The sequence below is a fragment of the Notothenia rossii genome, assembly GCF_949606895.1.
Source record: "Notothenia rossii genome assembly, chromosome: 7".
Lineage (NCBI taxonomy): Eukaryota > Metazoa > Chordata > Actinopteri > Perciformes > Nototheniidae > Notothenia > Notothenia rossii.
Genome location: NC_136905.1, coordinates 14,595,401 through 14,621,778, shown reverse-complemented (window position 1 = coordinate 14,621,778; position 26,378 = coordinate 14,595,401). Strand labels below are relative to the sequence as shown.

The following is a 26,378-nucleotide window of genomic DNA, read 5'->3' as shown; positions in this document are numbered from 1 at the left end:
ACTACGTATCGGCGTACAGTAGGACTTCCGTGCGGCACGTCCTACACCGGTTTCCTTCTATAAATCACAATCAACTCGAAATGTGGCGCAGCTTTTGCAGGCTTCACGTAACGCCCATATTTGCCTATAAATAGTCAAAGAAACGCCCCGTATTAATATTCATTTTGACTGACTGCATGGAGAAGATAGCAGGAAATGACGACAGAACCGCTAACAAAGACATCTCACACCGTGTCAGATTTTGGTTCTTTTGGGGAGGTGGAGATAAATCACATTGTTTGGTGGATGCAGTTTGAACCAGAGTAGCAGCATGGAGGTCGACTCGTCACCAAAATAAATAAATAAGTGGTCCGAAAAAAGTTAATGACAAAGTACACATAACCTTCCTCAGGCAGTGTGTTTGTGCCGGGGACAGGAGACCCCCCCCCCCCCATGATGAGAAACTGTAAGAAAGGGGGACCCCTGCGGAATGGAGTCAATTCATGTTTATTTTTGTATTTGGTGGTTTGTGTTCCAGCTGTCGATCAGCCGCAGCAACTCTATATCCACCAGTTAAAGGAAATAAAACTAATGTGTTACAATTTACCACATATGGTGTTCTTAGTTTCCATACCACCTGTGTTTTACGAGTGACTTATCAAGTCTTAGCAAACAGCATAAAACATGATTAAACATAATGGTATATGAAACCATGCTCGTATCTTTACAACCTATAGAAATGCAAAACGGCTTCTGTCCTTCTGCATACCGCATCATTTATGAGAATACATGTCGTAACATTAAGACAACATATACGAGGTGGTTTTCAATAACATCCGTATTTATTTATTTCTCCAAGTTAGGTTTTTGTGTGCACTGAGGAGTCGCAAACAGGCGTTTGTTTAATCATTTTAAGATTGGCTTTAATCAATGTTTGAAAATGAATTCTTCACATACGATAAATGAAAGGTAACGTTTTATTTATGGTATTATTTCCACATATTTCTCTCCATTCTTCCTTCTGCCAACGGTGTCGCAGTTTCTCCTCTTTCCCGTTTTTGTGCTTGCTTAGTGCGTACGCATGGGTTAGAGTTTGCGTGGAGGACCGCACGTTTTCCCGCCAAGTTTGTTTTTTATAAATCGCAAACATTGCTTAGAAACTGGCGTACCCCATCTTTTGAGCGTACGCACCGTTTATAGATGAGGCCCCAGACCATTACAGTATGAATAGAGGAAGTTTCCTGTGCACTCAATTCAAGTCTTGCAGCTGCCTCTCTCACCTCCTTCTCACACCTCCCCTCTCTCGCTCCTCTCTCTCACTCCCCTCTCTCACTCTCCTCTCACACCTCCCGTTTCTCATCCCCTCTTTTAGGCTGGAGTTTCCAGATGGGCTCGGCCTACCAGTTCCACAGCTGGCGAGTCTTTGTGTTGGTGTGTGCCTTCCCCGCCGTGGCTGCTATCTCCGCCCTCACCATCATGCCCGAGAGCCCCCGCTTCTTCTTGGAGGTACGCCTGTCAGCCCCCACCACACACAGTCTTTGTTTAACAGCTTACTTGAATACATTTGACCTTAATGAATTCACAAACAATATTGAGAACTCAAACGTCTGGAAACTTGCAAAGTGGAAGATGCAAAATGCTGCTTGCACACTTTTTCAGAATATTTTGAGTAAATCAATATGTGCATATATACATGCTGGAGCAGGCTAAACAGCAAAGCACTGTGAGAGGCGTAAATTAATGCTGAAGGTTTTTATCTCTGTTCAGTTTATTGGAAATATTGACACACTAAAAAGTAAACAAGGGAAGTAGAGATAAAGTTAGTTAGTATCAATCTTTGGACATTAAAGCATATAAACATGTCACAGTAGAGGCACAAAATTCAAATATGAACCTCAAAATAAGCACATTAAGGCCCCTTTAAACATTAATTTCCAGGGGGGTTCAGGACAACATGAGGGATTACTAACATGTTAATGTTCTTTTTGTTTCTCTCCTCCAGAATGGGAAACACGACGAGGCGTGGATGATTCTGAAGCAGGTCCATGACACCAACATGAAGGCCAAGGGATACCCAGAGAGGGTCTTCTCTGTAAGTCACACTCAATGCTTCACACTTTTGTCTGTATGCAGGAGAAAACATGTTCACTCAGTGCACGTGTGTCTGGCTGCAGGCACACTGCAGCAGGTTTCCAGCTCTGTGTTGCATAACATTAGCATATTAAAGAATTTAAAACAGATTTTCTTTAAACTACTGTAATCTCTTAAAGCTTCAAGCCGCACATTTCACATTAATGCTTAACTGAAAATACGGGGAGAAAATGCTTTAGTACGTCTTCTTACCACTCGAATGAGCATAATTATAATCACTGTTTAATAAAACATAGTTTTCATGGTGAGACATTAGGCAGATCAGGTGCCTCATTATTAAGTGGAGCCTTTTTCTGTGTTGGGGTAGTGTGACAAGGGAGAGCAGGTTTGCCATCTGTTGTAAATATAGTGCACAGAAATGAAAATCAAACAGTGTTGAAAAATTCCACAATTAAGGATTTGGCATTGCGTATCTTATAATGCATGCTGAGGACAATTAAGTATTTATAACACCAGACTGCAAGACATGTTCATCTATAGGTCTCTGACTGACTATCTTTCCATTTACTGCAAGAAACATTCATACAATCTCAACAAATCCCACATTATTAAAAAGGTTTTGCTGTTGCTTCCAGGTGACCACCATCAAAACGGTGAAGCAGATGGATGACCTGGTAACCCTGGGAGACGGTGCCGCCTGGCATCAGAAATGGAGGATTAAGCTCACCTCACTTTTCCATCAGGTGACAGTTTGTTTCTTATTCCATTGTTTTCTTATTTAGCAATATCAAGTGTAAAATACTCTATTAGGATTAGTATGATTATTTTTAGCAGTTTTAAACAACACATTTGAACAAACAAAATCAGCTCAGCTTTTTGTTTTTGTGGACAGTTTGTATTTATTAACAGGACGTGTTTATCTCTCAGTTTGTGCTGCAGAGGCTTTATTTGCTTTAAGCCTTGAAAATGATTTTTTGGACATGTGGTTTATTTCTTGCAGGTGATAGGGAAACAAATGTTTTCTGTATCATCCGGTGTATGCCTCGTTTTTATCACTACTGCCTTATTCTTTTGTTCTCACTGTGTCTCTTTCTTTGTGTGTGTTCTCTCAGGTGTGGTCTAACTTCCTGACAGTTTTCTCCCCCGAGTACCGCCGCACCACCTACATGATGATGGCCGTGTGGTTCTCTATGTCCTTCAGGTAAGATGAGGTTAAAGAACGGATCACCCCGACAGATTTGTCCGGGTCTTATTGAGATATATGGTACAGTTCACACCATAGATATATATAAACACTAGATGACTCACCCGCGCTGCTGGCCAATGGAGACCGACGTTGCCACATGGCGGCCATCTTGCAACAGGCAGCTCGCTCATTCCTAACATTATGTCTATGGTGCACTATTGAAATAACCGTAGATTGCTCAATTTTCAACCAATTTTCAAACGGTTTGGTTTGTTATAAACATCAAAGATGTAGTTATGATACTGCATACTTATAATTATAATCATGAACTTGTTGTCTCCTGTATCATAGCCATGCTAATAACGTTTACAATAAACCAAACCGTTTCTAAATCAGTCAAGATTTCAGCAAGTTAAGAGTATTTTTGTGCAGATCACTCACCTTACAACAGCTGTAGCAGTAGTTGTTGACTGTGGCAAGATGGCCGCCGTTGAGCTACGCTGGCGACTCCCCCTTGAGCCATCTAGTGTTTATATATATCTATGGTTCACACTACCAAGTGACATTTATTTATGTATTTGCTGCTTTAGTACTATCGTTGTTTTGTGTTGGCGAAACAAGAAGTGCTAATTTGTCCAACATTACCTCCATGACATGTTAACCGTACAATACGGCTAATACACAAGAGTTTCTCTCCTAATAGGTCAGAATACAAATAATTAAACAACAGACAAACCCAAAAACAAAATGTAAATGTACTATGGATTAAGTTTGTATGTCCTGTATTATTGGAATACCACATTGTAAAAATCCTGCATTGCAAATCAAATCTTACACATTTACAAGTTTCGGTAAAAAAAAAAGTATTTATTAAACAATAAAAGTTACAAATGAAGTATATCCTTTTCCTGGGAACATTCATGCATGCTGTAACAATAGAGGCCTCATCTTATTCCAAAGCCCTTTTTAAGGTTGTTTTTTTCTGACAGCAGTGCTCTCTCTTTCTCTCTGTCCTCCTCCCTCTCCCTCCCTTGTGCAGCTACTACGGGCTCACGGTGTGGTTCCCCGACATGATCAAGTACCTCCAGAAGCAGGATTACGCCTCACGCACTAAGTTTTTTGCCAAGGAGAAAATAGAACATGTCACCTTTAACTTCACCCTGGAAAACCAGGTCCACCGCCAAGGAGAGTACTTCAACGACAAGTGAGTCCGCTAAATTATCTCGTTTGTTTTGGAAGTGTGGAATGAGGGAAACATTTCATTTTGAATTAGGTTACATGATAGTCAGGTGCCGTTTATTCCAATAATATTACATTTGAATTATTTCCAACTTTTGTCTGAGGAATTTATTCACAAAGTCTTTGTAATAAGGTGGATGATAGCCAGCCAGATAATAATATGAATGAGGCTACAGCTAAATGTTTTATTCTGAGCATTGCTTTGATTTCTTGTTCGTTTTTTAACAATTCTTTGAAGGTTTCTTTTATCTTGCCTTTTCAACCTGAACTCTTGTCAATGTCTTTGCTTCTCTCTTTTGTCTCCCTCCATTCCTCACTCCATCTACTTGTTATCTGTCTGCCTCAATTTCTCCATTCTCATCAGGTTTATGAACCTGAAAATGAGATCCATGGTGTTTGAAGACTCGCTGTTTGAGGAGTGTTACTTTGAGGACATCACCTCCAGCAACACCTTCTTCAAGAACTGCACCTTCATCGCCACCCTCTTCTACAACACAGGTAAGATACACTCACACCAGTAATCACTAAACAGCTTGAGCAAGTGAAGGTGCATCTAAAAATGTATTTTTTATCCAACAAAGGATGAACAATTGTGTGAAACGTTCTCTAAAGTACATTTTTGACATAAATGGAATCCTATCTGATGCACAAATGAGTGGAAGATGTGCTGTGTGGATGTAATGCAATACAGGAAAAGAGAACAACTTTGAACAAACAAAGAGAGGAAGACAGAAGACCGTCTGCCCGAAGGGAGAGGTGACGAAGTTTGGAATCCAGTCCGAAGAGAGTCATCACAATTTAATCAAATAAAATCAATAAGTTGATCGTGGTGAATTTTCATTATGGGCATAACCTTGAATATTGACTTGAGGAGGATGAAGGCCTAATCATTTATGATCACCTTATTTATGATAGTTGTTTTGCTTCTTTGACATGAATTAGAAAAAGCGAATAAACTCAGCTTTAAAGATCTAAATGTGGTGAAAGCTGTGCATTAAACCTCTGGCAGAACACACCATTAACAAACACACTGTGCATTTGATCATGTCTGCTCCCTCTCTGCCCTGATTCTCTCTCTGCTATTTATAGTGCTTTAAATATCTCCTTATAAAACGTTCTCTTAGGTAAAGCTATTGCCACAATTCACTCTTGTGTGTAGCTGGCTGCAAATGCAATCTCATGAAGGGATTGTGTCACATTGTTGTTATCTAGACAGATTGGAGGTATTTGTATTCATGTTTGTTTATTATATCCATCTAGTAAGCACATAGTCACCTGCACCATGGTGGAAAGTAGCAACGTACTGTAAATGTACTAAAATACCAAACTCAAGTATAGAATTGAGATCCTTAGTTCAGTATTTAGATTTCCTGTTACACAATGTCTACTCAACTACATGTCAGAGGTAGATATTGTTATTCTATCTGCATACAATTCCTTTTTAATTTAACATGCCTATTGAAATATTAAAATAGGCTCTGCCTTAATTTTAATCATAATAAAATACAGTAAACAATCTGCCAATCTGAAAAATGATAACTTTGTTGATATATTTTGATACTGATACCTGCTGATTTAATGCTGAAACCGAAGTCCATTTTGAATATGTGTAAACATATATATGTATACATATTTCTACTTATTTCCCCACTGACTGCAATTTCACATAGTCTTGCTATTATAAATACAATGGCATTGGACATCTTTTAATATTTGCTTCTAGCAGATGCAGTATTTCTCTTTCCTTCCCCTGATGTGTGAAAGAGCAGCACAATCTGCTTCAACTGTTTGTCAAAATGGCTCAATTACTTTCTTTTTTCTCTCCACTGGCTGACTGGCACTATCCTTAACGCAGCATTGCAGAGCTGCTATGTCTCCTAGCAACCCAGGCCGAATCCACCATTATTTTTGCTTTAAAAATGCAGAGCTGTCTCTCTTCTCCAACCGTCAGATGGATTTCTCTCCACTGTAATGACGGCAAAAGATGTCAGATGTAGAAAGCCAGTGGGGACGGACTGGACTTTTGTACAATTTAGAAAAAGGACACTGCCCGCCATAGACTCAGCTTCTGGATCCACAACACAAGCTATATCAGCCAGGCCGTGCTGTCTTTTATTGTTGTTTTAAATCTTAACACACGTCAAGCAATCACTCACAGCTGCTATCAATGCCACCCAGGGGCTCCTCACTAGAATAGTAATTAGAAACGTGTTTGCTTATTAATGCTCAATCGCTCTTTGGGCTCCCTGTTCAGAACTTAATGCTGTCTGAAAGATGCCAATGTGTACCTTTTATTGTCACACTGCGGCATGATGGGAACAAACCACACGGTGTCTGCAGCTGTATAGGTGTTACGATACATCATGGCTGCGGTAGGTACTCAGGCAAAGGCTCAAAGGGCAATTCTTCAAAGACAATACAGTGTATATGTAAGATTACTGCATTTGATTAGTCCAAATGTTCACTTAGTCACTTCTCTGCAAACCAAAAGAGACCATTTCTCAAGTTATTCAAGTCAAGTTAATTAAATTGGCTATAAAGAGGGTTTTAAAATGTGTATGAGACCTTTTTTCCTTTGACACTTTCCACACACAAACCCGTTTACAGGAAAAAACTAGAAGAGCAACAGAGAAGGAATACCAGATGTACAGAATATACAGCTAGCAGTAAAGAGCTTTAGGCAGTCTAAGTATATTGTAATGTTTTAAGGATAAACCTCTCTAGTCAAAAGCAGTGAGCATATACATTGTTCCAAATAAAGCTGGACCATTTTCAGTTTCTCTTAGTCCATCTCCCCTACTTCTTTGCATTAAACATCTCTCTGATTTGTTTGTGATGTTCCCTTGTCTTTATGTTTTAACAATACATTTGACAAACACATTTGGCTGCATAGAATGGTACATTTAGAGATTTGTTTTTATTTTCATTTTAAAGGCATAGTCATGTTGTTTTGCCATTGTTTAAAAAAAGACTCATTACATTTAGCATTGTGAGTGTCTTAAAGGAAATAAATAGGAAACAGGAAATTGTTTTGCGGAACGTTTTATTGTCACAAGAAATTCAGGATTTGCACGAAATGAACACTCAATCCACAGGAATAATAATGATTACATTGCTTGCTGTGTTTTACGTTTTAAAAGACTTGGTTTATTAGATCGCGAAGTGGAGGATTGTAATTTATGTTTACCTCGATGCCTGCACAATGAAGCCACTCGCGTAAAAGGGGGCCGCTTCGGTGCGTAAAGTTTACTCTGAAAAAGGTCTAATTAGTGGGACTGAAAGGGAGACAATCCGGGCGGAATTTAAACGGGAAAACTATTTAGTATGTTCACAGTTTCACCTCTAACGTTGCAGGATAAAACGTGGAAAAAACGCATTTCAAAATCCAACGTTAGAGGTGAGATCGAAAACGAGTAAGCTTAAAACGTATGTGCATCAAATAGGTTACTTGCACTCACACACTTGTGTTATCTAATGCATACAAAATACATTTGTAGATTGTCTTCGTAGTATGTACTGTGCGGTTTAGGTGAAACTGGAAAAATTAAATTCAATCTCCTGGCGCTCTGTCCATGGTGCTGATCATTGGCGGGAGGCGTTTGCATAAGAAAAACCCAAAACAACTTCGAAGTATTGCGGATAAAACTGTTAAAAAAACTGATGAAAAAAGTTAGTTAAACTATGGTGATATACTGTATGGTTATTCATACATGTTTTCAAGCTAATACTAGGTTATGTCATTACATTTGACCTCTTGATTTTGAACACATCGCTACATATCTGTAAAAAAAAAAAAAATTCAACCTGACGCAAATTACGTAACGTGAAATCTACCTATCACGTGATCTTGGAACGCTTATGACGTCACGCCCACCAACGTCGTATTGCCTTTGTTGTGGCTGGAACACCAAGTATTTAGAGTCTAACGTTTAGACCTTATCTCAGTACCAGTTGCTGTAGCTGACAGGACACACGTGGCTCAACTTCTCTTCCATTTTTTGTGCGGAGTATAGAGAAGACACTTGTTACATTTTACAAGACTTAACTCAACTCCATTTAACTGCCTTCATCCACCAAAATGCCGGTCTTACATGTGGGCTTACTTGTGGCTCCTTGGGCCACCAAAGCTGCTGGTAGTCTGTTCAGGTCTGGTCTGAGACTTTATTTCCCCAGTTCACCTATCACTGTACACCCAGCAGAGCCTGTGATCCATGAATCACCGATAGACAAATGTTTAAAACCACTAGCCCAAACAGACTTTGGGATCAGAAGCTACAGAAATCTCAGGTTGAGGTTTCAGGATGCTGCCAGTCAGCCTACTGGTCTGGACTGTTTAAGAAAGGAAACTCATCAAGAGAAACTACAGCAAACAGAGAGTGAGGGGCTTAAGCTTCCTCGTATTGCTCTCTTCTTGTCTCTTTCTCTGTGCGATTCTTCCTCAAGAAATGAAACCGACAGGGACAATATTGAAACTCTTGACCCAGAGCCATCACAGCCTGTTAGCAGAGAGTCAAAAGAAATGGAAACAGTACTTTCTTTAGCCAAAGCCAGAGTTGCAGCTGCTTATCTTATCACCAAAGTTGCTGTTGTGTCCCTGGCACAAACAAGAGCTGCTAATGTTGTCATTTTCACCCAGGCAAGACTTGTTGAGTTCTCCTCCAGGGCACAAGCAGGAATTGCTAGTTCTTTTTCCATGGCGCAAACAACAATTGTGGATTTCTCTTCCATGGTCACTGAAGAAACTGCACCTGTTCTTGTTCAGGCTGGAGCAGTGTTGTCAACTCATTTCAACATAGCCCAAGAAAGAATTTATCAATTTTTGTCCATGGTACACACAAGAATTGCCCCTTTTTTGTCAATGGCACAAGCAAGAATTGCAAAAATGTCAATTTCTAACAGAGCCTGTTCAAGAATTGCAGCCGTTTTTTCCAGAGTACAAGAAATTATTGAAGCTTTCTTAGACAGGGTCCAAGTAGAAATGGAAGCTTTATATCCATGGTTTGAATAGAAACTTCTTTCAGGCCTGCCACTGTTTTAAATGCCACTATGTGCTGAACAATTGGTAGTAGTCATTATTTCCTGATAGACATTAAATAATGTATTTCCGCAAATGATGGTGGCATAAAACATTGTAGTGAGGGTTTTTTCCGGGTTCTTCGGTTTTATCCCGCATATTGAATCATGTAAAAAATAATAATAACCCAATAAGTTATTTCATTTAGTAGTTATTTCATCACTCACTTTAAACAATATATTTACACTTGTAAACATTTCCTTTTTCAGAGTTTATTTATGGCACACAACGTTGCAATTGTAATGAAACGACAGCACAACATTTCCGCCACTCATTTTCTCTTTACAGAAAAGGGTAATTGTGCAAAAAAAACAGTTTTAAATAAAAGTTTGTTAAAATAATATATCTCTCTTCTTTTCCTTTCCCGTTATTTTTGATCCACTGGTATTCACGCCATTGTGATTATGATGTAAAAAGGTTTTAAATATAATTTGTTCCTGAAATTCACTTGAGGGAAAGTGGTCTCTTGGCTCATTCAAACACAAGTCTAAATACATTTTCAAAATCAGTTAGTTATTATTATACATTATGTAGTCTCTGGGTACATGGGCCTCCAATTTTGTCTCATCTTCCATTATAAATTAGGAAAGAAACAGTAGTCCCTCATGCCTGAAAACTTAAATGATAAGGACATGTACAGTGCAATCAAGTATTTATTAAATAGGAACTCATAGCAGGTGAATATTAAAGATAGGTATCCTTACGCTGAAATGTGATTTCTCATGTGATCTCAAAATGGCAAAGGTGTTCTTTTAGATATCTGCTATTCAACATGTCAAGACTTTAAACAAATCAAAACAAATGTTATGGAATATTTCTTTATTATAGTGCCTATTAGACTTTCGACATAAATGGGACTAACTTTACTTCCTGCAGGTGTTTCACATTTAAACCTTTGACCTGTAGGGATTTAAAATGTCCTACATAATAGAAGATTAATCACGGGTATCTTTATCCTCCCATCCTATCAACACGTTAACCTTTTCGTCCCCCTTCTCTGCTCCGTTTCTGTCCCCTCCTTATCCCCTCCACCTTCTTTCTCCTCAGATCTCTTCAAATATAGGTTGGTCAACAGCAAGCTCATCAACAGCACTTTCCTGCACAACAAAGAGGGCTGCCTGCTCAGTGACGTGAGCGACGAGAACAATGCCTACATGGTCTACTTCGTCAGTTTCCTGGGCACCTTGGCTGTGTTGCCAGGCAACATCGTCTCCGCGCTGCTCATGGACAAGATCGGACGGCTGAGGATGCTAGGTAATATGATCGCCTGGCCACATTACTCAGCAGCACCTTGTGTATTCAAGAAGAGAAGAATGAGAGCTAGAGGAATCACTTTTTGTGTATCAATTACCTACAAGGACTCACCGTGTGCTAGCTTGACTTCTTGAGCAATACTTGAAGAATCCAAAAACATATACAATTGCAGTACACTGGTTTATACTTAGATAAAAGCTACAATGGATGATGAATACAAGTTAAAATACAGGATGCTAAACATGCTATGTAGTAGATAAAAACATTCAAACGAGAAATAGGCTACAGTGAAGTATAAAAATAGTTAAACACAAAAAATAAACAAATAAAGATACAGTTGAAAGCATTTACCATAAATTCCAACAGGATCTGAATTAAGGCCTTTCGCAGATGATTTCATTTATGAGGAATCATTTTTAAAAGATACTCTTAGTCATCGATCAAGAAAATAGGATCCAAGTCCCAACATCATTCTTTAAATCTTAAAAAAAACTGCTTTTCCAATTGTTCAGTTAATAGGCAAAGCAGGATTTCCCTCAGTTTTTATTAATACACTCCTCCACCTTTCGCTTTCTCCCTTTGTCTACCTTCAGCGGGCTCCAGTGTGATCTCTTGCATCAGCTGTTTCTTCCTGTCCTTTGGCAACAGCGAATCAGCCATGATTGCTCTGCTCTGCTTGTTCGGAGGAATCAGCATCGCTTCCTGGAACGCGCTGGATGTGCTGACTGTCGAACTCTACCCCTCTGACAAGAGGTAGGCAATTTAGGCAGGCCCTGAAATCTCATTGACACCACAAAGACAAAGTCAGCGGTGCTGAATGACGTGGCTATTGATGTCAGACGAGTTGCCCTGCAATGATTGGTTGGCTTGAAGGGATAGATGACATTGTGGGGTGAATTCATTGGCGGGGCATGTGATGTGAAGCACTTTGCTGCCTTGTTGCCACCTAATAATGGCTTTAGTATGATGTGTTCTTAGTGCAATGCAACCATGATGCAACATAATGTATAAGATAACATGTGAATAGTGTTATGGAACATAATTGAAGCATTTTTCCAATACAATAACATGTCGTTTTGTGATGCCCATCTGTAAGAGGTGGGAACAGCTTTTGAGTTTTTATTTTAGAAGATGTAGCTCCACCTTGTGGTTATATACAGTCCATACAGTCCATACAGCCGTATGATGTACGGCTACTACTACTAATGTAGTGTAAATGCAGATAACACTCTTAAACACTGTTAGATTTAGACTCAAGCTGTTAATTTCTCTGTTTGGCATACAGAGTAGAGATACATCTTCCAATTTATCCATCATTTCCCTGCTTTTTCCTTTGGATGTATTTTATCTTGTTGAAGGGAAGATTCAGTACAAATTCAGAATACGTCTCTTACCTTTTGTGCTATTTATCAATCAAGATTGTTTTGGTTGCAGGCTGTTAGAGATATATATATATATATTGGTTGTATAGATGTTTGGCTTCTCTATAATATATACAAACTAGTTGTGGTGCCCCAAAACGCCATTAAAATGCGATGTCTCTTAACAGAAATCATCAGCTGATTACTTAATATATTTCACAGACCTTGTTATGAGAAGCTTGATGTAGGAACTCTTTTTCTTCTACCAAACTGCACCCACCAACAGTAATACCTTGCAGAAGGAAGCTTGCATCACTTTAGCTCGCTGAAGTTACAGCTCGACAGAGGAGGATGTCAAAAATGTTTTCATCTCCTTATAGCGCAAGATTAAATCAATGATCGATATATTCAACACTCTGCAAACATTAAACTTTATTATATTATTAAACAACAGACTGTAACCTGACTGTTCTGCTTTTCTGCCCTCTTTCTCTTCTCAGATGTACAGCGTTTGGCTTCCTCAACGCCCTCTGTAAATTAGCGGCTATTTTAGGGATAAGCATCTTTACTTCATTCGTTGGTATCACCAAGGCGGTGCCCATCATCTTTGCCTCGGGGGCGCTGGCGGCGGGAAGTTTTCTGGCCCTCAAACTACCGGAGACGCGGGGTCAGGTGCTGCAATAGTGTGGCGCTTCAACTTTCCCACGGGAGGGCAGATGAGTTTTCACAACACTGTGAATGAACAGCTCAAGAGCCCTCTAAATCCTCCTCTCTAACCCCTCCCTCCAAATGATGGAGTAAAGTTTGTACACATAACACAATGCAAAAGAGCGATGCAGATCTGCTGTAAATATTTAGGACTTGGTTTTATTTGATAGTGAAGATGTGACGAATCAGTAGACTGGTCCAATAAATGTTGAGACAACATTGCTCATAATTGGTGCCAAGGCAAAAGTAATATTAACTTGTTCAGTGAGAGCATGACATTTATTTCCCCTGGATTATTATATTTTATTTAGATATACCCCCCCCCCCCCCCAAATACTAGTACAGTACTCACACCTGGGGTTGGAGGTCAGGGGATGGGGGTTCTTGATAATGAGCCATGAAAATAGACTGACCACTAGCCATTGTTACAGAGTTCTCTGTAGTCACCTCCATTCAACTCACCTGTCAAGTCTTGAGTACTTTGCCGTTGTTGGACATCAAAAATGCCTTGATTTAAAGCATTTTTTACTTTGCGGGTTAAAACCAGGACACAGCGCTTGGCTTGCTCTAAAAACTAAAACCTGTCCTCATTTTTTTATCTCTAGTAGAGGTTTTTTGTGTTGGTGTATGGACTTACTGCCATTTTATAGATTATAGAACATTCCAGGTTGGTTTTTGTTGTCAGAATGTGACAAAGAGAAAAATCAAGCCCCTTATTTCCCTTTAAGACATTGTTTCTTATCACCTTCAAACAACCATGAGATCAATTAAATCAGTTAATGGATATGTTTTCCATACCAGGTTAAAATGGTGTGCAGTCATGATTTCATCACATATTACGCTGTTTGTCAAAGTGTACATTTAAAGCACAACCATTTCCCAGCGTGAAAGTCCATAACATTTTCTTGACTTGATGAAAATGTTCAGAATCTCACATTCAATCACCACTTTTCAATCACACTGTCCTATATCCCTTTGTAAGAAATGCCTTTTGAGTACCTCTCCTCCCAGGCTTACATTATGTTTGTGTCTTATAATATAGGCCTATGTTTTGAGGGTGTTATGCATGTCACAAAGTATGTATGCACATTTATGAAAATTGAGAGTACATCATGTAAACAGCATTAGGGACAAGTTGATTTTGCTCACTGGTTAGTCCGGTTTAAGTCACAGTAATATTTTTTATTTCTAAAGACAACACTGAGATTTGATTCTGCTGTTGGTAGCAGTAATATGAAGGTTTCTAGGTTACCTTATCAAACTCTTTCCAGAGATCACTAAATAGGAAGTTCTTAAAAATAAAATATTTATTTATTGCGTTAAATCAAACACAAACGTGGGAAAAAATACAGGTGATGTCAAGGGAGAAAAATCACGGCTTAGTTTATGATGGTTTCAGTGCAGGTGTGTGGGAACCGACAGGGGAACTATAATCTAATTGTTTGTGTGAACTGAATGTTTATATAAATGTGAGTGTACTTTTTAGTGCAATATTGAACCTCTGTGCAATATTGAGATTTTATTTAATTTTTTATGTCATTTACCATTTCATGTATCACAAACACTATTCTGATTTGTAAAGTGTTGTGGGGTAGCTGTCTTATAAAGATAACTGATCATGGTGTGATAACATGCTGGACCTAACCTGTTTTTTAATAAGACAGGCTGAAAGAAAATATTTAAATTGTTGTAAAATACTGCTCCAAAATAAAAAAAAAAGAAAGGTGACATGCAGCAGAATTGTTGTGTTTTAAAAGTCCCTAATTGGGGAGTTCCTTGGGGCACACAACATGTTAAATAGTGACTATTAACTGCAGGTGAACACTAGTTGTGGGCTACTGAGGGTATGGATTTGGAGTGCACTGGGACCCTGTGTTTACTTGTGCTTTATTATACAGATGTAGCTTGATATAACATGAGATTCACCGTAGGGAACTCACTGCCAAGGGCTTATTGTCATATATCCCACATTGATAACAGCACAAAGTGTTGGCGACAATTGCCACATTCCCCTGATTTACAAAAAGCACGGATGATATGTTCACAATTGCATGGTATAACAAAAAACAATCATTAACACATCAGATTAACAACAACAACAACGTTTTCGTCCAAACTGCCATTTTGTAGGATAGCAGCCATACGTAGACGCAAGACAGTTAAATAAATAGATAACCCATTGCACTAAATGTACATTGTCGTACATGCACAATTGTAAATGCCTCAAGATCTTTAAGAAACAATCTAATGCAGCCTTGCTAGAGATTTAATGAAGAATAAGGTTAGCGTTTAGCAAGAGCACAACAACCAAAACATACCAAATGATAAGATTGTGAACATGAGTGCAGTTGTGAACATGAAGTGACGACATGCCCCTTACATTTCACTCCCTTATTCTCACACTGATCTAACTTCACATTTGAAATCATTATCCATGAGTGTGCCATGAGTATCACCTCTCATTAATTATTGCCAAATATTTTCTATGGCCTGAGTTTACACATTATACCATCTACTCTCTGTTATAGATATAAATATATGTATATAAAAAATACTTATAATGTAACTAATAAGATTGCTCTTCAAACATTTTGACCCCTGGAAATATTCTGCGGTAAAATATAAAAATATATATATATTACTTGACTTATGGTAGGTGGTCTGCAGTGCAAAAATGATGGCTACAGAAGCCAGGATGGCAAAAAAGTAAGAACATTTGCCCAAATTCCCTCCTAAAAGCACATTGATAGTATATAAACGCACATTAACTGTAAATTATAAAAGTCAGAAGTCCTATTCTCTGTATGTTTTCCTGTATCATCCCTACAATTTAACAGCAACAATGTCAAGATAACTGTATTTGTTCAACATTGGATGCTGTTTAAGCGCTAACCTTTCTCAGTGACTCAGTTCAGGCTCCGTCCAAGTTAAAAGTGTCTCTCGTAGATACATATCTTAGCTTATGTTACAGGGTTTTTTGTATAATTGCCTGTGCAACAGTCAGTCGTGAGTGCAAAAAGTTAACAAAGCAATAAGTGTTTGGGTATTTGTCTCTTATTCTCTTCTTTGAAGCTATTGGGAATTAGAGAACACTACTATATGCTGGCCTTGTCCACTAAAATGCTGTGTGTTGGCTTAATAATGACACAGGACTTAACAGCTAACCACCTTGTGTACTCTCTAAAACAACCCTAATTATTGAGGCTTTTTTTCAATAAGATTGCAATGCCATTAATTAAATGTAACAAAGAATTTATCACCTTTGTCATTGTACTGTGCTGTAGAATCTATAGTTGATTGTTTGTAATAGAGACTGTTTGTGAAACCATGAATATACAAAAAAAAGTTATAAAAAAGAAGTGTAAATGAACAATGATGTATGTTGTCTTTGGTTTTGTGTATTTTGTAAATGAGAATGAAATATAAGTAAATACATCAATGTTAAATACCGGTTATGAAACATAGTTAGCCTAAATATGACAACATCAGTTCTGTTTAAAGGTGTGTGAGATTTTTCTTATATTTTATCATTGTTGATTTTTGATTGGGTTTGCACTGTGCTGTGCAACTGACCCTTTGGAATCACAATGGATTACAAAGAACCATGAAATAAACAAAAAGTATAAAAAGTCCATCTTTGTCAAGCCTTTATGTCTGTTTTTTTACGATTATAATAGAGACTACAAAACGTTAAAAGATGCCTTCAGCTGCAACAGGACTACGTAGGCTTAAAAACTACACCACCCAGTGTTCTGGCACTTCCGGTGAGTGTTGCGTCACAGTACCAGAGTAGCAACTGACTTCACTAGCAAGGTGAGTAGTTCACAAACACACTACACTTTATCTTCAATACTAGATAAAATGTATGAATAAACACATATATATGGTATATTATCGTGTATGGAGCTTTTCGGTTTAAAAACGCTGACAGTCACATTTTTCTTAGGTATTGTTTGTGTGATGTTTATTATGAGAGCTAACGGCTAATGCTAACAAACAAGGATGAATTAAGCTACCTAGCTATCACAACAACTAAAATTGAAAGGCATTAAAAGACGTGGCACCAGTTTTAAAAACATCATTGCAGTTTTGTGTGATGAGATGCATTCTGTGTGGACAACACAGACTTTCTAGTTATCAAACGCGAGGCTTTTCTATGGATCTGATCTACACGCTAATGTACTAGCTCAACTTCCAGCTAAATAGAACATGTTCGCGAATGGCAGGTTGTAATTGACTCGCGATTATTTTTGAGAGATGTTGCCGTGGTATTGAAATCTCTGGTACACATGGATCCGTCCCGATAATTAATGTAAACTTTAGTAATAGCCACACCTGTACTATATATTGCAATTCAATAAGTGCAAGAGAAGAGTGGCCACCCCACCAACATGTATCACTATTTATTTCTTAACGTAAAACACAAAGGCAACAAATCATCTCAATTTGAGAAGATGAAAACTGAAAAATGTTTGCTCTAATTCAATTATTAAAGTAATTGTAGATACCTTTTTTTGTAGCTTGATGTAGCTGTTATTTATTTCAGATTTTAAATGAAACCAATGCCATTATGATTGATATGCACGGGCTTAGTTGGAAAACAGGATGACCTCAAATACAACCACACAAACCAAGACAAATACACAAGGTTTAAATGGATGATTTATTTTCTTCTCTGCTGTAATTTCTCAACTATAATGTTTTTAGGATTATATATCTACTGATCAAACTTAGTCTCTCCTGAATCTATTTACTCTTCTTACATTTCGGGTATCTATAGTACAAAGCATTCAGTGCAGCACCTCAAAGCTTTTTATTAAATCAAAATGCCTTCCATACAATAAATATATTTCTGGTCATTAAATCGCACATCTTCTGTATTCATACCCATCTTGCTTTTCATAGGTGGTCTCTTGCCACTGCCTCTGATGCTTCCTTCTGTTCTCCGCTGTGTTCGGCCCGTCTCTACCAGTCTTTCCTTAAGCCGGCCTCTGGCCCACTTCAGACCGCACATGGACCCAGACCCGAGCCGGCCCGTTGAGAGGTCTATCAGAACCAAGCTGACCGACCAACTTACACCGGACCACTTGGAGGTCCACAATGAAAGCCACATGCACGCCGTGCCCCCCGGCTCAGAATCACATTTCCGCGTCCTGGTGGTCAGCTCCCAGTTTGAGGGTCTGCCATTGATAAAGCGTCACCGTCTGGTTAATGAGGCTCTGAAGGAAGAGTTGAGTAGCTGCGTTCATGCACTGGCTATCCAGGCAAAGACTCCTGAGCAGTGGGGGACTAATCCCTCTTTGGCCAAAAGTCCACCTTGCCTGGGAGGCTCGAGGGGAGATCACACGGTGGAGGAGAAACTGAAGGCCGGGCGGGAGTGAGAGTCGGACTCATGAAGCTGTTGGACTGAACTGTAAAGAAGGCTGGTGAATGCTGCACTCGAGGCAAAGAGAACTGTCATCAATGGAATGACAGTCAGTATTCTCTTACAGATTTCAATACATACATTTGTTTCTATGGTTATTCTATCACAATAAAATATGAATCATAAACATCCAATCCGGTGTATCTGTTTATAGAGGTTAAATCCGTGGATAGCAAAAAGATATGCAGGTCGCAGTGGCACTGGATTTAGGAAAATGGTCGCGCTAAAGTTTTCAAAATCCTGTTTTAGTAAATGTGGATAGTAAGTTATTAGATTCGGTTCTAATTTCTTGATGCCTCGTGAAATTGACATGTGATGCATGTGCTTTGGAGTTTAATGTCAGTACCGCATGCTTAACACACGAGGGCAGTCTGTACTCACGTTATGTGACGAACTGGATTGGGCGAGTTGGCCGATTAAAGAGATGTCTTCATTATTCACCTGCAAATGTTTCAGTCAGTTTTTCATTTTTATATCTGGATTGTACATGTAGTCTATAAATAAATACAATGAGAATTGAGTGATACAATAAGTTACCCTTAGGACTAACGTGTGAAATTCAGCTTCCAAATATATTTTATAAAGCTAAATAAATCGATATTTAAAATCAAAGGTTTTAGTTCACTGCATGGAGGACACCATAATTAACAATTGTCTTTGTAATCAATTGGTTCAAATGTTTTGATATTATTATCTAGAACATTATAAATCAATGCTCAAATATATTAATTGGTTTAATATTGTTCAACGTTTCATAACATTTCAAACCAAGCCAGAAGACAAATGTATAAAATGTTCAGTAGTTTGCGCTTGTTCTCAGAATGACAAACTCGTGTGTGTGTGTGTGTGTGTGTATTTTTGTCTCGGGGTTATATACGTCACAGTGAAGGTCTTCTTGTCCTTCTCTCAAACCTTGATGACGGCCAAACATCATTCCTCAAACCCGTGAGAGTGACGAGACAAAAAATAATCCGTAAAGAAAAAACATTTGTGGGAATCTTAAAAAACAAAGATCTGTTACCCCAATAATCATACATCTGCCAGATGAATTTCCTCCATAAAACTTTTGAAGAACAATTCCAGATTTGACAAGAATGACACGGCACCAAACTCGCACCGCTGAGCCAAAGCAAACTTTTAATGCTTTGCTGCAAAAGCTATTCAAAGTTATTGTTAGCTCATAAAGACAGGCCTTCAGTGGAATGCGGTGTCACCTCAAGGTAATGCGTGTCGTCTTCTACAATCATCCTCCGCCTGGAATTGACAGCCTGTCAAGCCTCACAAAAGGCCTCGTGAGGAGGGTGAACAACTGGTGTCACTGGTTTGGAAAGAGGAAAACGGTAACACAACCACTTTATGACCCCTGCTCGCCCATTAGAGCCAGGCCTGAGGGGGCAAGAAGCAAGGTCGGGCTGTGGGAGAAAGCAATAAGCTGGGCTGTTCTGCCCGGGGTCTCGCAGACTGTCTCTGCACATAAGATTTACGTGTCACAAGTCCAGGTGCTGTTATGATGAAGAGGGAAAAGACGTCAAGTCGTCAAGGGTGATGAGGTGGAGTGCATAGACTTGTCTTGCACTTAAAAGGTTTGGCTGTTTTACATGTGTGAGTTGTACATCATGTATTTAGTCTGTGGCAGTTATACAGCAAAATAACAGGGGTCGCTCAGGTCACATTCGTAGATTGGGACTTGTTTGGGCCAGAAGTGGATTTTGTTAAGTGCTCTAATTTACTTGTGCTTCATGGAGTTGTCTGTTTTTTAGTGTGCTGCACTTCAATTGATGCTGACGACATTATTTGCACAAATACTTTTGGAAAGAAACGAAGCAATTTGAGCTTAGCCTACAGCTCTGCAATTAAAGTCTAATCAGGAGAAACGTCCACTTACGTTTGTTTTTGTACCTGTTTGGGCAGTCTGTGAGAAACATTGGTCACTGTGATAGTTTACATTGGCCATTTTAAAAGTGCTGCTTCTCTTCATCAGCTATTTTCCACTTCAGTACTTTAAAGTTGAATTACTTAACCGTGTAATTCTAATACTCTTTGCACTATGTTATGGATTTCTTATGCAGGTACCGTTGTTATGCGCGTTAAGATGTTATTGAAGGAGCGTCAGTGTTTTTAAAAATCTGTAGTTTTAGTTATAATTAGCAATTTGTGTTATGACATGTTTAATTGTATACATACAAAAAACTGATACGAGATGTTCATTTTTAATCTATAGTTTATTTTCCATAATGTAATGGCACGTTTACAACTGGGGTTGGTTTAAAATTGTTATTAATTTTGGGACTAACCAGTGGTGGACAAAGTACTCAGATCTTCTATTGGTAAAAGTATGGATACAACAATGTAGAAATACTCCATTACCTGCAAAATGGCCAGATGTAGCTTTTGTACTAGCAGTTCTGCACATTAATCAATGGACAATTGTAATTTGATTTAAAACAACTATAAAATTAATGTTAATAAGCAGTAAACCACATTTATTTTGACATTACATTTTACACTTTCATGGAGTTGGTGTAATGGTTTTCACTTTATTGTAAGGATATCCTCTTATTCATCTACCTAACCTCAATGTTCCCACCCTCAGCTCATAGAGATGTGATGTACAGTAGATGTACAGCCAGCCCCTCACCACCATGTCCAGTCTGCAGTGGTGATGGATCTGTCTCCAGGTCTGCTCCATATGGCCTGGTGGGTACAGCAGGTCAGTGGGAACCCACCTTGGCAGCGCTGCTCCTGCGTCAGAGCCCCGGGACAGATGGTGCCAGGCTGGGCTGAGACCTCGGGCAGGGCAGGGTTCCCGCGATGAACAGCCGCTGATTTACGCCGCGGCTCCGGACCGAGGGCAGGGGTGCGGGGGGGGGGGGGTCTCCTTCTGCGCAGCTGACCCCTGCTGGTTGCAGGGTCATCCATCGGGAGGGGGGGGGGGGGGGTACAACAAATGGGTGTCTGAGAAAGGGTGGTTTGGTCATCCCAGGGGACTTCATCCTGTGGTCAGCTGTAGGATCTGTGCAGCATGTGTGTAGGAAGAGCAGCCTGTTAAACACATTTCATTTAAAACCCCCACTAGGAACAACAATCGTTACTTTTACTATCTCGGGCAAGGCGCTGTAGGCAATACCATTTTTTTTTTTTTTATGCATTGCCCAATTTTAAAATGCATGGTTTTAGCCTCCATCGTCTTATTTTAGGTAAAAGAAAACAAGCTCACACTCCGCTTTTAGGTGTTTATTTTATTTGCATAGTTTCGGGCTAAATTATGTCTAATTTGCATAATCTTTATCCAAAAACTTTTATCAAGTAAAACCAAAAAGTAAATTATCGACTCAAAACGTCATTTTGTGATATCTATTAGTAAAACATGTTTTACTTTTGATCTGTGGGCTTTTTTCCTTTCTTTTTGTCTCATGCTTTCATTCAGAAATCTCCACTTCAGTAGCACTCACAAACACCAACCTTTCCAGTCTCATTCCTATCGATGTTCTTAAGGCTTTTACAGAGGCCTTTGTTGATATATCACTCATAGCCTAGTTTATGTCTCATTGTATTCCTGAACACATGGTGGAAATGGTTATTTATGGCTGTTGATAGTAACTTTCGGATTTGAAGTGATATGAAGAGATACAACTCTTTGACTCTAATATATCAATGTTCATCCCGTTATATATTTACTAAAATAATAGCTAAATTCCACATTCAAACATAACATTTCAGAAAATGCGTTTTATGATATGTATTAGTTACAAATGTTACCCTATTCAACCCTAAGGTGTCTCCCAATTAATGCTCAATCATTGCACAATATAATTGGTGTGTCATAAAGAAAACCGAAAAGTAGCATTGTCCTTGTAATATTGAAATAGTGACTACTACATGTTGCTCTCTGTTGTAGTCAAATCATTCTAATGCAGCTCAAATCCATCACTCCTCGTTAAATTTCATTAATATAAGAATGGCTTTTAAATGCTCCCACGCTGGTCCTGTGATTTATCTTTAGCGGATTTTGTGTAGTAGAAAAAAAACACAGTTGAATTTAAGGTGATGGTAATAGGCTATTAAGGCGTTTTAATTGGGAAACCCCCCCCATGGCAAACTCTCCCTCACACCACACCGCAAACTAATGAAATCAGTGAATAGCCAGCTTGAAAGGGAAGGACAAAGCAGAGATAGAGAGAAGACAATATCCTTGTGTGGGAGAATTAGTTACACTCAGTAGTCTAAGTATTCAAAGCGCACAGCAAAAAGAAGCAGGGGGGTTGGGGGGCTAGAGAGGGATTAAGAGAAAAGTCCACACAGGTGGGTTTCTGGGAGGGAGGAGGGGTCACATGACAGGACGTTACCTCGTTTGATAAACAACAGCCGGGGCCCACAGGAAGGAGGAAGGGAGTTATTTTATAGGCGGAATTAACTGCTTCACTACATCAGGTATTCATTATGGTAAATCTCCCAGGTGTGCTCTACATGCAAGTAAAGTCAAACATCTTAGGAGGTTGGGTTTGATGCAAAACTATTGAGACTGGTACATATTTGCCGTGGACATTTAGGGTGGGAACTGGCAAGGACCTCACAAACTGATACCAAATCACAACTGACGTGTTATTATTAGTGATGCTTAGATTGGTTCTTTATTTCTTTCAGCTTTTGTAACAGAAGAACTGTCCGGACAGGCACGATTAAATACAAAATCATTGGTGGACCTTTACAGCTTTTTTGGAGTGGAGTGGATAGACTACAATGAAAAAGTGTAAAATGGGGTCTAAATTCTGATGCAACATCTGTATTTGAAGCTTGACGGATAACACAAAGATAACAAGCTTTACTTTTTAAATGTATATAAAAGTGCCTGCAATTTATTTTACAAAATATAATATTTATAAAATGCTGAAAGTCAATAAGTTAAAACAACCCTAGAGAAATACAATCTTTATAGTCACACAAATAATTCATTTTATGATGAGAATGGGCCAACTGTTCTGTGATGAATGATTTCCGACAGGTCCTGAAATAAATAACCCAAATATGACTTTCAGGAGGTTAAAGTGTCCCTGAAAGTATAGATAACTAGGCAGCTGGTTTTCATTTCTCCCTTTACCTTCCTAGAAGTAAAGCTAGTGATAACGTTTTGGATAAGAATAACAGTGATAGCACATTTTGGAATTTCATAGTTTCGGGGGTCACTCATCGGCAACAATAAAAGTTGCCGACGTATCTGATTTATTGTGTTTGTTTTAAGGTCAATAACACATATTTTAACAACCCCAAAAATTCCCTGAACACACACACAGTCATCAGACAGCCCCTTTGCCGATCTGGTGATCCTGTGTCTTTCCCCAAATGACCAAAAAAAAAGAGACGCCACTGACAGAGTTTGTGACGGATCAGCTGACAGCGCAGATGAAAAGTTAATTGTCAAAGAAAGTAACATCTGTATCTTCACTGATGTGTGACAGCCTTTTTTTGTTAATGTGTGTTCTTTGTTCCTCTTGTGCGGCTCAGTCAATCACATGATCACAGCAGTAAGTCATGAGAGTTTTTTCCTGGGGGTGTTAAGGCATAGGGCTGGTTAGGCTGGTTTTCGGGCCAGAGTGCACAGGCCAAGGCCTTAGCCCTAAGCCCTGCACACTCAGTCACTGACACGCTGCTTCCAAAGCCCCCCCCCCCCCCCCCCCCCCCCCTCCTCCAGGGCACTAACCAGAGGAGTGTGCATGTCAGGACAGATGGGTCACAGATAAGGCTCTTCAAGGCCTTCTTTCTGAGATCCCTCTGTACCCTCTCTCAACCTTTTTGCTCTGTGATCTTCCCACTCCACTCCTAGCTTTGAACCTCATTCATATTGTACCCCCCCTCGCTCCCACTCGCTGTCAATCACATCTGTGCAAGCTATGACTCCGTTTGCACACTTATCCTTTGCCCGAGAATATGTATGTATCCCTCTAGGCTCACTTAATCAAACAATATCAGAAGATGGAGTTTGGTGACGTATAGTGTGGGATCATGGGAGTTGTGGTCCTTTCCAGCACTGTCGTCATTGCAGTTAGATTCTCTCCGTGTGGATTCCTCCATTGTTTGTCTTTCAGGACGTTTTTACGAGGACCGGAATTATCTGCAAAGGCCTCCTCCTCTTTAACTGTGTAAACAGCATACTCGGCATAGTCGTTGGCACGAAGAATCTGAAGAACCATGATCCTCCAACAGTGCAACATATACTTAATGCCTTAAAATGAAAAAAGTAGTGCAAATAAAGAGTGCAAAAGCCACAGCGATGCAAATAAAATGCAGGAATAATTCTCTGATAACCGAAGAGTCAGACATCCCACGACCAGTTTAAAAAAGTTTTCAAAGATCTTTAAAGTGAACAAATGCGGCTTTAAACTGGATTACACAAGATATTAGCATAGGTCTAGTCGTTTTTTGAATGTGGAAATGTTGCATGTAATACCTTATTAAGTATCTTTCTCTTCATACACTTCTGTTGACCTCTTATTCACTTTCATTCAGCATTTCAAACAGCCCTCTCTTAGTATAACGATTGCCTCGAATCTCCCCTCAGCCTCTCTCTGGCTCCCAGTTGCTCACGTCTGAACCCTGACACATGACTTTCTCTGCCTCCCTTTTCCTTCCTTCTTTAGCTCTGAGTCTCAACGAGGATTACATTCACTTAACCCCCTGGAGTACTCAACACCCTATATGATCATGTTTATATCTCAAGCGCAGCCTGGAGCCATTATCATATCACCATATTATGTTATTGCTTCTCCCCCTGGGTATTACTCAGTGCTGATGTTTTTAGTCAAGAGGTTGTAAGTTATTCAAACACCACTGTTTAGAATATTTTGCGGTATTTGAATGAAAGCCAGCACATAGGAACACGCAGCACATCCATGAAGCATATAATATTCACATAGCTGCTTTTTATAGTCTCTGCAGAAAGACCCAGCCACACTCATAAACTCCCACTACGACATGTTTATCATCATAAAACCAAAGGGAGAGTTAACAGAGATTGAGCACATTTATGGCTCAACTTCAAATATCATAAAAAAAAAGGATTGATTAGCACCAGGTTTTCTCCTGCAGGCAGTGGTTTCCCTTTGCACCTGCTGAACCCTAGGTCTAGATGACATACATAAATGTTTGTGCTGGTTATTATTTCTCATTTTGTAGAGATGATCGTGGGGGTCGCTGTGTGTATTCGTCCGCAACTTTAGTCCAGACTGAAATATTTTAACAACTATCGGATGGATGCTGTGAAATTTGTTGCAGACATTCATGGTTCCTAGATAATTCATCTAAGTGACTTTAGTGATCCAATGACTTCCTCTAACTCCACGAAGAGGTGGACATTTGTGGTTTTGAGGTGACGATTGTTATTACATTTGATAAAAACGTGTTTATGTTCCTCTGAGGATGAATTGTAATGAAACATTAGCTCATGACCAAATACCTGCAAAAACAATGACATTACATCAGTGTAGCTACCCCTTGTGCTAATAAGCTAACATTAGCATGCTAATATGTTGAACCCAAGCCCCCAGTAATACACCGCACTTGAAGCCAATGTTCGTGGTGGCAACCAAATGATATCCGGGTTATTTCCGTTTCTCCGTTTATATTATTTTGTTGGGATGTGTTTTTATACCCAACATTTCAAGGTGTTTGTCTTCATGCACCACTGATCTACTTTCATAGGAATAAATGTAGGCCCAGTCTCTAACGCTGTATCCACTTCTCTTCATCCGTGGACTAACTTAAACGGTAAAAGTGTTCAACCTGCTTTCTAAACATCAGCAAGTTGGCATGCTTTGTTGTAGTGTCTTGTTTCCCTTTTCCTTTTCAAACAGAGTTGCTGGGAATGAGCACTTTTGCATTGATTGGATCCCAGTCGCTTCTAAAGGGATGATTCATTGATGCCGGCTATAGGGCGTCTTTGAGTCCTATATTAACACATACGCGATATTGTTGAAGCTGCAGTTTGGGTCAAAAGGGGTCAGCCATACGTGAGGCCGGTAAACGGGGGGTTAATCTTAGCTCTTCCAGATGTACCAGCCAACTTAA

At 39.3% G+C, this 26,378-nt stretch overlaps 2 protein-coding genes across 3 annotated transcripts in view; both read left to right on the top strand.

Moving 5' to 3' along the window:
- Nucleotides 1-16,524, top strand: part of sv2a (synaptic vesicle glycoprotein 2A) — a 50,750-nt gene extending 34,226 nt beyond the window's left edge. Inside the window, exons 5-13 of the mRNA XM_079640106.1 lie at nucleotides 1,352-1,485; nucleotides 1,982-2,071; nucleotides 2,706-2,813; nucleotides 3,183-3,271; nucleotides 4,296-4,460; nucleotides 4,860-4,993; nucleotides 10,617-10,823; nucleotides 11,417-11,576; nucleotides 12,685-16,524. Coding sequence (XP_079496232.1) covers nucleotides 1,352-1,485; nucleotides 1,982-2,071; nucleotides 2,706-2,813; nucleotides 3,183-3,271; nucleotides 4,296-4,460; nucleotides 4,860-4,993; nucleotides 10,617-10,823; nucleotides 11,417-11,576; nucleotides 12,685-12,868 — 1,271 coding nt within the window. The 3' untranslated portion in view covers nucleotides 12,869-16,524. The remainder of the gene's footprint in view (nucleotides 1-1,351; nucleotides 1,486-1,981; nucleotides 2,072-2,705; nucleotides 2,814-3,182; nucleotides 3,272-4,295; nucleotides 4,461-4,859; nucleotides 4,994-10,616; nucleotides 10,824-11,416; nucleotides 11,577-12,684) is intronic.
- A 60-nt stretch (nucleotides 16,525-16,584) lies between these two features.
- Nucleotides 16,585-18,757, top strand: bola1 (bolA family member 1). 2 transcript variants are annotated; one of them, XM_079692038.1, is made up of 2 exons: nucleotides 16,585-16,705; nucleotides 17,865-18,757. In XM_079692038.1, exon 2 carries the CDS (start codon nucleotides 17,905-17,907, stop codon nucleotides 18,271-18,273), a length of 369 nt encoding a protein of 122 aa, XP_079548164.1. In that variant the 5' UTR covers nucleotides 16,585-16,705; nucleotides 17,865-17,904; the 3' UTR covers nucleotides 18,274-18,757. The 2 variants fall into 2 exon arrangements, with proteins under 2 accessions (XP_079548164.1, XP_079548163.1); XM_079692037.1 differs by having other exon boundaries at nucleotides 16,625-16,705; nucleotides 17,798-18,757.
- The last annotated feature ends 7,621 nt before the right edge of the window (nucleotides 18,758-26,378 follow it).

Excerpts from the sequence above, each read along its gene's own strand:
- bola1 (XM_079692037.1), top strand. The coding sequence starts at position 17,821 with ATGCTTCCTTCTGTTCTCCGCTGTGTTCGGCCCGTCTCTACCAGTCTT.